The sequence below is a fragment of the Miscanthus floridulus genome, chromosome 8 (genome assembly GCF_019320115.1).
Source record: "Miscanthus floridulus cultivar M001 chromosome 8, ASM1932011v1, whole genome shotgun sequence".
NCBI lineage: Eukaryota > Viridiplantae > Streptophyta > Magnoliopsida > Poales > Poaceae > Miscanthus > Miscanthus floridulus.
Genome location: NC_089587.1, coordinates 58,361,377 through 58,376,765, shown reverse-complemented (window position 1 = coordinate 58,376,765; position 15,389 = coordinate 58,361,377). Strand labels below are relative to the sequence as shown.

Sequence of the window (15,389 nt, the reverse complement as noted above, 5' to 3'; positions counted from 1 at the left end):
TCACTTTAATTGAATTTCCACGCGACTTCACCGATTAATTATACGTTGAACTGAGTCCACCCCCGAAAAGATCCGGAATGGTGCCAAACTTTGCCAAATGGTCTCTTGTACCCTAGGAGACAAATATTTGTGGAGGTTGATGCAAAATTATATTGTTTTGAATATGTAATTCGTCGTATTTCGTCTCACGCGGCACAAAGAAAAATGTAATAATAAAAATAATTATTAGAAAAACCTAAGATCTTGTGTGGGGCCATATTTTGGGTGTAAATGACTGCCAAAAATTTTTAAGCCATTTCGACATAGGCGGAGTCGACGTGCTTCACAGAGGTATATAGAACCTTTCATCGAACCCTATCTATACACCTAAGTTCTCTGGGATTCTGAGGTCCATGTGCTTTCTAGTGCCGGATTGGTCTCAAACTTTTTCTCAAGACTACAAATGCCCTGTGTGTAGCCACCACCAAGTTTGAGATTTTTCTGAGGTGGTTTGGTACTTTTTTAACTTTAATTGAATTTCCGCCCGAACTCACCGATTAATTATACAATGATTAATGAAGAACCTAAAGATTTACGTTACAATTACGTGAAAACTAATTTTCTGTCGAAAACCAATAAATTTAATAATTTCAATTAAAGTCTACATTTTTGCATTAACGAAAATAGTGAGTATTAGTTGCATTATGTTCAACATTTATAATAAAAACACAATAGTTTAGGTCACATATTTTTTTATGTGCAGTAAATGAAAATAAAGTTTATTACTTTTTCTAAAAAAATTTATGCCTAGTATTGAATTTACTGCGTAAATAATAAGACTTAAACATTTAAATACAAAACATATATAAAATAAACTGATCTGCTTAAAAGTTTGCGGGAAATGAAAACGTAGCCCACCTTTAGTCCCGGCTCCTGCCACCAGCTGGGACTAAAGGTGGGCTGTATTTGGCGGTCCGCCAAAAATCCTTTAGTCCCGGCTTATTCCAACAGTTGGGACTAAAGGTCCCCCATTTAGTCCTGGCTGGTGGCAGGAGCCGGGACTAAAGGTGCTTTAGTTCCGGGCGGTGGATGGAGCCGGGACTAAAGGTCCCTCTCCTATATACCGCTGCCTTCCTTCTCTCTTCCTCCTCATCGATCGTCTTCGTCTTCAGCACGTCCCCAGAGCTCCGCCGCCGCCGATTCGCCTCCTCGGCCACCCCCGATGCCGCCTTCCTCACCGGCGGGCACCCCGAGGCTCACCCACCTCGTCGGAGTAGCCCCAACGCCGCGCCCCTCACCGAGGAGCCCCCGACCGCCCCTGACGCCCCGCGCGCGCCACGCCGCCGCCGATTTCGCCTTCCCGGCCACCCCCGACGCCACCTTCCTCACAGGAGGGCACCCCGACGCTCGCCCACCTCGCCGGAGTAGCCCCGACGCCGCGCCCCTCAAGGAGGAGCCCTGGGCTGCCCCCGACGCCGCGCGCGCGCCACGCCGCCGGCGATTTCGCTTTCCCGGGCCACCCCGGCCCGACGCCACGCCTTCTTCCTCACCGGAGGGCATCCCGATGCCCACCCACACCTCGCCGGAGTAGCCCCGACGACGCCGCGCCCAGCCAGGAGCCCCCATGCCTCGATCCAACGCCGCTGTCCACCACCGCCCGTCGCCGTCCATTAATTCTAAACCGCCGGTATATATATATATATATATTATATTTATTATATTTATGAATTATATTGATGAAATGTGTATTAATGTATATATGTATGAAATTATATATGTATGAAATGTGTGTATATATATCAATTAATGTATATATGTATGAAATTATGTATGTATGAAATGTGTATATATATATCAATTAATGTATATATGTATGAAATTAATGTGTGTGTGTATATATATATATATCAATTAATGTATACATGTATAATTTTTCCTTAGGAAAAAAAATCAATTGTGTTATATTCTGATACCATGTGGCCTATACCCTAAACCCTAAACCACCCTAAACCCTAGACCCTAAACCACCCTAAACCCTCCCCGACCACCGACGCTGGCCGGCCGCCCCGCGCAGGCACCACCGCCCCGAAATGTGTATGAAATGTCTATGAAACCCTAATTGCATAATTATTGTTTTATAATTGTTTAGGCTCTCTATGGCTGACCCGAAAGACGATGACATGGAGGCGGAAATGATAGATATTATCAACGCTGGCACTGAACATTGTGCCGATGTTGATAATGACCAGCAGGAAGACGACGAGAGTCAATACTTGAATCTCGATCATATTGTTGAGGAAGTTGTTCATGAAGATAATTCCGGCGAGGTATATATTTCTCAATATCTAGCTCTCATTTATTTATTATGCATACATGTAGCCCACTGGATCGACCTTCGTTTTATAATATTTTTGTGTTTCTATGCGTACATAGTCGTCTGGATCGACGACGACGACGGGGAACACAAAGAATGTTCGAGGGGCCAAAAAGCCGTTGGAAGGCCGCTACATCATCTCAGAATTCAACGTGGCTAGAGGCGAACCACTAGGACAATATGCACAGAAATTCATGTACCACTGAGGGTACCTTGTAAGGGACAAGCTCCCGATCAATGCCTGTGAATGAAAAAAATAACAATGCTCCTCATATTAGTTATGTCTCTGATAAGGACAAGGAGCTGATTTGGTATGATGTTCTTGCACATTTCACGCTCCAAACAGATGATTATCATGAAGACATCACCCACAAAAGGTTGACGGAGCGAGTTAGGCACTGGACAATGAAGAAGATGGCCACCCAATTCCAATCTTGGAAGAAGCAGCTGTACAAATCATACGTCAAGAAGAACAAGACTCCAAATTGGAACGATAAGGACCCAATCGCGAAGGCAAGGCCCTACTGGGAGGAATTTATACAGTACAAGACATAAAATGCCCTGTGTGTAGCCACCACCAAGTTTGAGATTTTTCTGAGGTGGTTTGGTACTTTTTTAACTTTAATTGAATTTCCGCCCGAACTCACCGATTAATTATACAATGATTAATGAAGAACCTAAAGATTTACGTTACAATTACGTGAAAACTAATTTCCTGTCGAAAACCAATAAATTTAATAATTTCAATTAAAGTCTACATTTTTGCATTAACGAAAATAGTGAGTATTAGTTGCATTATGTTCAACATTTATAATAAAAACACAATAGTTTAGGTCACATATTTTTTTATGTGCAGTAAATGAAAATAAAGTTTATTACTTTTTCTAAAAAAATTTATGCCTAGTATTGAATTTACTGCGTAAATAATAAGACTTAAACATTTAAATACAAAACATATATAAAATAAACTGATCTGCTTAAAAGTTTGCGGGAAATGGAAACGTAGCCCACCTTTAGTCCCGGCTCCTGCCACCAGCTGGGACTAAAGGTGGGCTGCATTTGGCGGTCCGCCAAAAATCCTTTAGTCCCGGCTTATTCCAACAGTTGGGACTAAAGGTCCCCCATTTAGTCCTGGCTGGTGGCAGGAGTCGGGACTAAAGGTGCTTTAGTTTCGGGCGGTGGATGGAGCCGGGACTAAAGGTCCCTCTCCTATATACCACTGCCTTCCTTCTCTCTTCCTCCTCATCGATCGTCTTCGTCTTCAGCACGTCCCCAGAGCTCCGCCGCCGCCGATTCGCCTCCTCGGCCACCCCCGATGCCGCCTTCCTCACCGGCGGGCACCCCGAGGCTCACCCACCTCGCCGGAGTAGCCCCAACGCCGCGCCCCTCACCGAGGAGCCCCCGACCGCCCCTGACGCCCCGCGCGCGCCACGCCGCCGCCGATGTCGCCTTCCCGGCCACCCCCGACGCCACATTCCTCACAGGAGGGCACCCCGACGCTCGCCCACCTCGCCGGAGTAGCCCCGACGTCGCGCCCCTCAAGGAGGAGCCCTGGGCTGCCCCCGACGCCGCGCGCGCGCCACGCCGCCGGCGATTTCGCTTTCCCGGGCCACCCTGGCCCGACGCCACGCCTTCTTCCTCACCGGAGGGCATCCCAACGCCCACCCACACCTCGCCGGAGTAGCCCCGATGACGCCGCGCCCAGCCAGGAGCCCCCATGCCTCGATCCAACGCCGCTGTCCACCACCGCCCGTCGCCGTCCATTAATTCTAAACCGCCGGTATATATATATATATATATATATATATATATATATATATATATATTATATTTATTATATTTATGAATTATATTGATGAAATGTGTATTAATGTATATATGTATGAAATTATATATGTATGAAATGTGTGTATATATATATCAATTAATGTATATATGTATGAAATTATGTATGTATGAAATGTGTATATATATATCAATTAATGTATATATGTATGAAATTAATGTGTGTGTGTATATATATATATATCAATTAATGTATACATGTATAATTTTTCCTTAGGAAAAAAAATCAATTGTGTTATATTCTGATACCATGTGGCCTATACCCTAAACCCTAAACCACCCTAAACCCTAGACCCTAAACCACCCTAAACCCTCCCCGGCCACCGACGCTGGCCGGCCGCCCCGCGCAGGCACCACCGCCCCGAAATTGTATCTATCATGAATTTTTTTCTCGTAAAGTGGGTTCTGCTGCAGCCCCAGGGGACCAATCTCTGTGGATACTATGTTTACGAGTTCATGAGAGTGTGCTTATAAAGAACTAGTCTAGAGCAAAAAAGGGTAAGTGTATATATATATATATATATATATATATATATATATATATATATATATATATATATATATATATATATATATATATATATATATATATACGTGATAGATACAATTTATTTATCATTATTCTTGATACATATATATATACCAATATACTTTTTCTTTATCTCATATCTCAAATTGAAGACTCGTTGGTTGAAGGAAAAAACCCTGGACACACACCATCTCAAAGCAATCCAAGAGACAATAGGTGGATTTCTGAATGATCAGGTCTTAACTCCCGGCGGCGAGTTTTACTATGACCCAAATATGTGATGATGAAAGCCAAATTTCATATTGATCCAAAGAACATGTGATGATGAAATGTACAATTAATGCAAACTTTACATGTGACGATGAAATGTAATATTATGTTTTAGTTTTCTTTTACTTGTGTTGCTTGCGTGCATTGATCGAGCGAAAACTTTACAGTACGCGCGCATATACGTATATTACTTTGCAGCGAATAATGCGTATTCGAAAACCAAATTAAAACAAAAAAGAATCATCAATTGAAATAAGCAGAAAAAGAAAAAAAAAGACCCTTTAGTCCCGGTTGCTAATACCAACCGGGAATAAAGGGGCCAGCCCAGGCGCTGGTGTGGCTACCTTTTTAGTCCCGGTTGGTATCACCAACCGGGACTAAAGGTCCACTTCTATTTCCGGCTACTAACCCTTTATTCCTGAACTCCTATTCCTGGCTGCGTAACCGGGAATAAAGGGGGTTGGCAGCCGGGAATAGAAGCCCTTTTTTTTACTAGTGTTTAGTCCCGGTTTAAGATACGAACTTCGGACTAAAGTGTGACTTTTAGTCCCGGTTTGAGACACGAACCCGGACTAAAGGTACCTTTAGTCCTGGTTTGCGTCTAGAACCCAGACTAAAGGTGCCTCCAGAGTGACTTTAAAAGAAAAGCATATCTTATTTAAGCTAGATGTGTGGTGGAGTTGAGATGGCAACACGCATTTTTTTTACCGAATAAACACCTTTAGTCCCGGTTGTAGTCCCAATTGTAGGAACCAAGACTAAATAGAGACCTTTAGCCCCGATTGCATGGTCTAAAAATAGGGACTAAAGGGAGTTGGGAACCGAGACTACAGTTGCTTTCTCTACTAACACAGACACCCAAAATATGTAGTTGTGAGGTGTCACCCAAAATATGTAGTTGTGAGGTGTCAACCTCCCTCATGACTTGGGCCCACTTGCCATGGCATGTGGCAGCACAACATTACTACAGAAATGGTTCTAGGAGACAACCTCTTCAATTAACAGAGCCCTCCCTCATGACTTGGGCCCACTTGCCATTGCATGTGGCAGCATAACATTACTACAGAAATGGTTTTAGGAGACAACCTGTCTGATTAAAAGAGACGGGCACATCTATGGACTGCCTCTATAAATAGTCAGGTGACCACTAGGGAAATGTGCGCCGTGCATCTCTATTAATCATTTACAGAGACTGAACCTCATAAGCGTCCATCTCCATAAATGGATTAAGAGAGGCATACATCTGAAAACTAACGCCTCTAAAGATCGCTTTTAATATAGGTGGACACTCTAATGGTCCGTCTTTAGAGATTAGTTAATAGATATTATACGTGGCCAAACGGGCCGCCTAGGCACGACACGGCACTAGCACGGTGAGGCAAGACACTATCAGGCACTGCGGCACTGCCGTGCCGTGCCGTACCGTATCGTGTCACCGTGCCCAGGTCGTGGCCCAGGCACGGCACTACAGGCCATTAGGCGTGCCGTGTCGTGCCGCCGGGCTCCGTTGCTATTGCTGACGCGCGCCTAGCTGCGCGCCGCCGCGCCTGCATCGCCACCACCATGCGCCGCTGCAAGGACATGCTCCGTCTGCTGCGCGGACACGCTTACGCCGCCGTGGGGTCGCGTCGTCGGCTGCGAGGACGTGCTCCTGGCCGCGCGCCAGCACCTGCGTGAGGACGCGCCGCTGCCATGGGGACACGACCCTGGCCGCACATCGCCGCCACCGCGAAGACGCACATCTGGCTGCGCGCGCCACTGCAACCCAAGCCACACGCCTCCAACTCCTCTGTTCGCGTGGTGCTGAGAGTGAGCAAATGACGACCGAGAGGGATACAGGGAGGAGAATGAGAGTGTGAGGTGGGAGTTTGTTTATAAACCTAGGTTTTCTAGATCCAACGGTGACAAATGCTCTAAATGAATCCAACGGCTAAGAATAATCGGGATGCATCGTACTGGCCCAATTTCTGTGTCGTGCCCGTGCCGGCACTGCGGGCCGGACCTATGGCCCTGGCACGGCCCTAGATCGTGCCTGTGCCGGCACTAGCACTATAGCTTCGTGCCCGGGCCGTGCTAGTGTCGTGCTTTTTTCGGGCCGGGCCCATGTTGGCCCATCATGCTTGGCCCATTTGGCCATCTATAATAGATATGGACATCATCCGCCTCTACAAATAGTTATATCAAAAAATAATTCATAACTTTTATATGAACTCACATTAAGGCGAACTTTATATAAAAAGTTTACCTATCAACGTGATATGTAACTTAGTAGTTGAGAAGTTTTTATTTGAAATCATTTAGTCCCAAAATATTGTTTGAAGACATCAGATTTTGAAATTTAGAATTTAGAAATTTCAAACAACCACGGATGATGACATAACATATACCAAAGTTGTAGTTATCAATACAATCTACAATTATAGTTGAAATATTTTTTATTTGGAGTTATTTAATTAGTGTCCCAAATAAGTGTTTTAAGTTCATAGATTTTGAAATTCAAAATTTAGAATTTTTAAAAGACCTTGACTGTTCAAATGATTAATATGAAAGTTGCAGTGGCCGACCGATCTACTGATTTATTGTTGATGGAAGCTCATCATACAATTTTAGGATGGAAAGCTCATCATACATCGATGGAAGCTCATCATACATTTTAGGATGGAAGCTCATCATAAAAGCTCATCATAAAAGTGCCTCCAAGATAATCGAAATTCTCTTGCTCTCTATTTTTGGTGGTTCTACCTTGACGTTTGGCCCTTAGAATTAATTTATTTAGCGGTTTTCATGGTTTTCTTGATTTTTTTTGGTTGCCCTCGCGAGTATTCTTCTGTGTCTGTGGTAGTGAAACTAACTTAACCTTGATATCTTTAAATTAACATTTAAGACTTTAAGCGTTATTCTAAAATGTACTCCGTATGTTTAGACAGGAGCAGTATACATGACGAGACGAGACAGGCCATCTCTCGCTGTCCAGTGTACTCCTGCTCCTAGTATTACTATTTGATTAGTGCGTTATCGATGGAACGGAGGAGGCTAATCCAATCCCGACCTCGGAAACACAAGCCGCAGAAACGACAGCATACAGCTGATCGATTGACCATCATGGAAGAACGAGGCAGACATCGCATACGGACGGCATCTGCATCTCCGTCTCTCTCGCGCCGGCCGAGTCTTCCATGGAATTAATGGCAGTACGTCCAGCCAGCCGCCTCGGGAACCGCGCGGGCGGGCTTCCGCGTGCCGCAGCAGGCTGCAGCTGCAGGCAGCATGACCGGCCTCCCTCTCCCTGCGCCGGGCTGGCCGGCTGGGCTGGGCTGCGACTTGTCACTTGCCGCAGGCACGCAGCAGCTGGTGCTGACCTTCTTCCCCTTCTCCTTCGTCTTCTTCAACCCCTCGCTGACACCGCAACTTCTGGGTCGATTTGTCAGTGCTCCTCGTAAATTAAGCACGCACGCACGTCGCCCAAACCCTAGCTTTGGCTACTAAATTACTGTCGGCAGCGCAGGCTAGGAGAGAGATGGGGCAGCAGGGCACGTGAGGCCGGGCTCAGGATTCAGATGATTCAAAATGCTTATGCTATGCTGTCCGGCCTGCCACTGTACTTTATTATCACTAGATGCTGACGATCGACTGTACTAGGGCTTGCTGTAGTGTGTTTTATTTGTCCCTACTCCTAGTTAACTGGCTCCAACGTACTTCTCCCACTGTAGCGCTCGCTCAGCTCAGCTCCCCGGCCGGCCGTGTGGGTGTGGGTGTGGGTGTGGTGTGGTGTGGTGCCAGGTCTAGAACAAGGGCATATTCTTGCAGTTGTCACCTTTTGACTTCTCGCTTCTCAAGGCTACAGTGCAGCTTTAGAATTTGCACGTAGGGCGCTCTCGAGTTTGATGCGCGAGGTCATTTTGCAGTGCATCGGCGATGATATGATTTTTTTTTTGTTTCATCTGTCACCGAAAGTATTTATCAAAACGAGAAGTTCTAGGCCCATTTCAAACCTAGATCGATTTTCACAGGAATCTTGCAGCAATTTTAAAGTAGCCGACTAATTTCACAGGAAAAATGAACGTAGAATTCAGGAAAAAATTGTGTTTCAAAGGAGGACTAATCCTTTTGTTCGTAGGAAAATATATATGATGTGCACCTAGAGGTACATATGGGTGTGGGGTTCATTATTTGCTTCAAGTTGTGGGTGAAAGGGTATATATGTTTTCAGCTCCATAAAGTAAACTCCCTCCCTAACATCCATCTCCACTAAGGCCCCGTTCGCTGGTCTGAAACTTGGCTGAAACTGGCTGGTTTTGTGAGAGGGGACACTGTAGCGGCTGGTTGATGAACAGTGCTTTGTGAGGAGGAGCAGCCGGCTGGTCTGGAAAAACCAGACCAGCGAACGCAGCCTAAATTTCTAGAGCAGACAAACTCCATGGAGTTGAAGGATTCTCTAGTTCACTTTGATACAATATGGGTGCAAGGGGTGCTCCGGAAACTCCATAAATTGATGGAACTGCTCCAGCGTGGAGGTTTGGAGTGAAATTGAAAACCATGGGCTACAAGCATTGAGAGTATGTTAGTGATGTCTATATAAGAGGAGTGGAGAACGTTCTTCGAACAATTCACATGTCATCGCTGTGAAGTAATCTTATCGTACACCCTCAAACATTTTTATCTTCAGGTAGAACATTTTTTCTTGTTTGTATAACATTTTTTCTTTGCTGTTGATGCATCACCTTTCGACTTTTTTTGAGTTAAATACCGGAGGGGTGAGCACACCACCTGAATGTTTTCCATTGATATGCCGAGCAAGCTAGTGATGGAGAGTGTAGAGCCACAAGAGGATTACAGTAAGGGGGACTATGCTTGTGGGGGGTGGGGGGTGGAGTCGGCATCGGCATAGCCTGAAGTCCTCACGGCACAGTGGCACACTAAGAGTAGCCTCGGGACACGACATCGTGTCAATGCTTCAAGAGATTCCAGCAGCATAGTAGAGAGAGAAATGGATGGCAGCTTAGGAAAAAAATTCCACCAAGAAGGGAAAGAAAATGTTCCAATAGAACAAAAAAATGTTCCATCTGAGAAAAAAAAAATATGCCACCATGTTGAAATTGTCCATATGTACTGTGACTGTACAAGTGTTGCAAGCACATCTTTATATGCTGTTTGTTGGCGTACGATCATTGGGCCAGAGTGAGTGAACATCTATGTCTGTATTGCGATTCGAAGAAAAGAAAGACATTAGTCTTGGTACTGTGGGCGTATCACCCCATTACCGAGATTTCCTCCAGAGTCATAACAACTAGGAAGGTAATGAGTAAGTCATACTAGGAAGGTACGCGCAGGGGAGGGGAAATGGGGAAAAGAAAAACAAATGGAAAAAATGGGAAGGAAAAAATAATGAAATAAATATATTAAAATAATAAAAATAAACAGTGTTGAATAGTAGCTGGAGGCTTGAGAGGCCGGGAATTCCCGGAGCGTTAAAGAGAGTATATATAGTTATCTCAATAATCAAGAAGAGAAAAGAAAGAAAATGCATGCTGTAGCCGAACCAACTATGGCAATGCCCAAAAGCAAGGCCCTGATCCGGTCTACAGTAGGAAATCTGAGAGCAAATTAAACAACCAGGATTAATTTAACACAAAAACAAAAAGATCTACACAGTGATTTGGGGAGACGATTGTTTGATCTCTTAACTTTTTGAGGTCATGAGTGATACCTTTTTTGATCTATCATTCTCTCTCTTTGTCGTGCTGTGGTAGTGTGTAGAGCGAGGCCAGTACATGTACATCCATTATTCGCGCTAGCTGTAGTACATGATGCATGGACCAATGTCAACTCTTCAATTCCGAGGAGAGGAAGGTCCCATCTTCTCCGCTCTTCATTCATGTGGTGCCTACCCTTGCTGCCTCCATCCAATGATTAAGATAATGCGGATTGATTAGCAATAATGCTACTAGTGCACTACTACGCGTACTAGTGTCACACATCCCCCTTGTGTCCTCTTCTCTCTCCTGAAATATACAAGGCATATAGACATTTGAGCCTAGAAGCAAGGAAGGTCTGGTAGGGCTGCACGCTGACCGCTGCACAGCCAGAGGATGGAGACTTCACTCATCGATCGCCATAGCTAGTAGGAGCACCACTGTACTATGCGTTTGCGCATGTGTGTGTGTGAGAGAGAGAGAGCGCATTGCTGCATTGGCAACCTCGAGAGGAATCTATCTAGGAGGGCTTTGTTTGGTTCCTTTAGTCCAAGAACTAAAGTTTAGTCTGGATCATGTTTGGTTCCTGGGATTAAAGTCTATTATTGTAGTTGTATAAAGACAATATTATCCCTGTTGAGATGAAGATATTATAGCTGCTGGCCACGGGTGGGATGGGGAGTAACGAGGGGCAGGATTGTCTCCAGAATACTTTAGTCCAATTTAGTCACCCCCTCATGGACTAGAGGACTAAACCCTTTAGTCCAAATTTTAGTCCATGTGTTTGGCATTTTAGGGACTAAAAGTGGGTATTTTGGTCCACATTTTAGTTTAGCCCATGAAACCAAACAGGCCCTATGTTATAGCATTACAGTATATGATATGATAAGATTAGATATTCGTATAGTAGTATTAAAATAAGGGAAGAGAAGAAAGGCATAATGTACTACGTGTAGGAGGAGAGTCGGCTACTGGCTGGCTATGGCTAGGTTTTACTTTGACCATATTATGGATCCATGCACGAGCATTGATCAGAGCTCACGTGATGTCGTTATTTAATAGGGAGCTACCTCTGGATCTTTGTCTCTCATCAACTTGCATTGCTTTGTCACCACCAACAACAATTAATACTGTAATCGAGTGCAGAAATCGGCGAGATCGTCGATCGATTACAGTGTGTTCATGACGCATTCAAAAAAAAATTGTTTATCAGTCGAGTCGACACGTACTCCATGACCATGAGATGTCGTCCATGGAGTGCAAAAAGGTCAGGGAGGAGACATGCCCAAGAATAACTAGAACAAGTAGCACTACTGTGTTCATGCTGAATGCGGCATCGTTGACTTGCATTGGGGATTATTGTAATTCGTTTAGCACTGTGCTCAGTGCAAGAGGTTCATGCCCATACTTGCACCAGATCTAGAGACGAGGCGGAGCAGCACGTACTAGGATTTAGGAGGAACCAATGCAGACCGCTGCACTGTTCTAGACTTGTCAACTTCTCTTGCTCCAGTGTTCCTTGGCCTATCAACGGGCATCAGCCATATATAATCAACATGCACGGCCTTGCCCGCTTGTCATCAGCGTCTTCTATTTCGTTTTCACTTCTCTTGCGCAAAGTTTCCACAGACCACAACATTAATTCTGATTCTGGCATCGATGCTATTGCCATGTAATCCTTGCAAAAAATATACATATTGACATATAAGTATATCTTACTATTACTAAATTGACGCTCATATTTTCACTCGTCAACATTAAACTTCACGAGACACGCAAGAAAAGAGACATAGGTAGATCATAGAAATCAAATTCTAAACGCAAACATATAGCCATCCATTTGCTAGACTCATCGTCATTGCTAGCGATAACCATTTTTTGTTCCTATAAAAAAACACCTATCTTTGTGGATTACATTGAAGATGTAGCTAGCATCTCCTAGCTAGGACTAGGAGTCACTTGTGTATTTCATGTGGACTGTTTTAACCTTGACATTTCTCTCAGGAATCATAGCTTGTAGGCCCCAGATTGCATTCTGATTTCTGAAGTCAATGCAGCAACGGCAGAGTTTGGTCAAGTAAAACCTTTCTCATGCATTCTGATTCCTGAGTGTTGTATTTTCGCCAGGCACAAAAGGCCTCAAACAAAGCCAACTGGGCTTCGGCGCTTCATTCGGCCATTTAACGGCCTTTCACAAAGCGGGCCCGAACCCAAAATAACAACCCGGCCCAAATCAACACCGCCAACAACAGTTGGGCCTAAATAACACACGGCGTAAGCATTGCCAAGTCTACGGGTAACATCCGAGTCTGAGGGAAACAGACTAGACGACAATCAGCGGGCCTCGATACGGCAAATTGGAAATTCTCTAGTCCTTGGGGCTCGTCGATCTCTCGTAGGTCGATGCCATGCTAGCTGACGCTTCTCCTCCCCCGTCAGGTCGCCGCCATCCGCCGCAGCATCTGCATCTGTGTCGTCATTCGTCAACCAAAGGCAGGGAGGACAAACAGCTGAGAGCTGACTGATACACCCTCGCTCGAGGTATGTACCGTACTAGCTAGCTAGTGGCATCCGGTTATTCTACAATATAATCTGGTAGAAGGCGAAGAGCGCTGCTGCACCACCCTCCGACGCCGGCAAGTAGAGTTCGATCACTCCGCCGTCAGCAGCCCATCGTCGTCGCTCCCGCTCCTCCTGCCCTCCTATCATCGTCTGTTGCCTGGCGTCTGCGAACGGTCTGTGCTTCCTCTGCGACCCCATCGACCACATCGTAGTTTCGTGTTCTTTCGCCAAACAAGTTTGGTGGAACATCAGCAACGTTCTGAATCCGGTTCCGGGGATGGGGACCTACGACAGATCAGTCCTGGAACGCGTGATGGTTGCAGTGGAATGGACTCTGCAGGCGCGGCGCGGACTCTATCTTCGCACTTTGTGTCGTCTGGGAGCAGTGGAAGGAAAGGAACGTGAGATGCTTGCGAGGTGCTACCACCCAAATACCAATCCTTCTAGCAGTTATCATATCAAGCATGAGGCGGGTCAATGGGTACGAGCTGGCGCCAAGAACCTCTGTTGTCTGATGTCTAGAATAATAGGCTAACGTCTCGGTGTTCAGGGAGGGCTTGATCTTTTTGGTGCCCCTCGCCTAAGGCGCCACCAAGCGCATTGTAAAAACTCTCTCTACTTTAATATAACGGCGCACAAATCTTTTGCGTGTTTGAGAAAGAAAAAGATGATGTTATAGTGTCGATACGATATCAATCTCATCCAACCACTTCTTAATGCATAACGTTGCCAAACTATTTAACCCGGGGCAAAACTAAAATCTAGAGAAAGAATTAGTTCAAAAATCTAACATCGATCCGTTATACACGACAATTCATTTCTACCATAATCCTACCTTCTTTTTTTTTGTGAATTACCATAACCCTACTTCAAGTTCAATTTTTTGTACGAAGATATATGTGGCTTAATGGTGCCGATCGAGTCGACACGAAGGGATGAGATATTTTGAGCCAAGTTATTGGGATTTGTTACATGCAAAGGATGAAAGGATCAAGGATATGTACATCAGTACATGTACACAGGAGACTCACACCTCGCGTTGGCGTAGTCGTGTTGGCGTCGCCGGCTAGCCGGCCGCCGCCGTCGGGAAATCGCAGCGCGTCGCGTCCTGCGTCTCGCGCGGTCGCGCAGCTGCCCGCAGCCCGCAGCCCGCAGCCGCGCGTCTCGCGTCCGCGTCGCCGCCGCGAACGAGGAGTCGAAGTCGAGTCGCCGTGCTGGTGCGTGTCGGTGTTGACGTGGTTTCTCGCGGACGCTAGGAACGTACGTATTTTCTTGAGAAACGAATGGCTTCTCGCGGACGGCACTAGAGAAATGAATTATAGTTTTAGTCATGGTTTTTCAACCAGAACTATGAATCCGGAAATAAAGGTCCTGGCCTTTAGTCCCGGGTCAAGGTTTATCCTCAGCAGGTCCTGACCTTTAGTTTCGGGTCAAGATCTATCCTCAGGAGAAAAATAAACAAAATTGTAGGGAGACCTCTCTTGCTATGTATGAGATTCGAACTCAGGACCTCTTTCCTCGCGTATAAACTCCTTATCAATTCAGTTGTACACCACATGCGATAGGGTCCTGGACACTCTCCTTTTGAATTGACATGTGGGGTACCTTTAGTCTTGGCTGGGAGACCTTTAATCCGGGTTAGTGACACCAACCGGGACTAACAGTTGAAGGACCTTTAGTCCGGGTTGGTAACACCAACCGGGACTAAAGGTGGCCTGCTGCAAAAGCGTGCCAGGACAGGGGCCTTTAGTCCCTGTTGGTAGCTTCAACCGGGACTAATTCTTCCTTTACTCCCGAACGTAAAAAATACCGAGACTAAAGCCAAAATCAAAGCGGATGAAAGGTCATTTCTCTACTAGTGCGGGCAGCGCTTGGCATGCGGCAGGCTGGGCAACGCTTCCTGCTGGGCTTCGCTGAACAGGCCAACTGAACTAATATACCTAGGTGCTTACATAGTTACATGTATGGGGTGCGGGCCCATGGAATTGGGGTTCGAGGCGGCCGCCCCGCTTGCCCGCCTCCAGGGCCGACCCTGCACCCTAAATTCTAAATTATAACATATTTTATTTTTTTAATACATAATTTTGCTATGCACTTAGATATCGGTACTGCTAGCGCCTGGACGTCTGGACGGACG

The 15,389-nt window shown here is 45.6% G+C and overlaps 1 protein-coding gene across 1 annotated transcript; it reads right to left on the bottom strand.

Annotated features, from left to right (window-relative positions):
- Positions 1–1,128: 1,128 nt before the first annotated feature.
- Positions 1,129–1,605, bottom strand: LOC136469136 (uncharacterized). Its single transcript, XM_066467452.1, has one exon. It carries the CDS (start codon positions 1,603–1,605, stop codon positions 1,129–1,131), a length of 477 nt encoding a protein of 158 aa, XP_066323549.1.
- Positions 1,606–15,389: the final 13,784 nt, after the last annotated feature.

Bases quoted from the DNA above. Each gene is read 5' to 3' on its own strand.
- LOC136469136 (XM_066467452.1), bottom strand. From the start codon at position 1,605: ATGGGGGCTCCTGGCTGGGCGCGGCGTCGTCGGGGCTACTCCGGCGAG.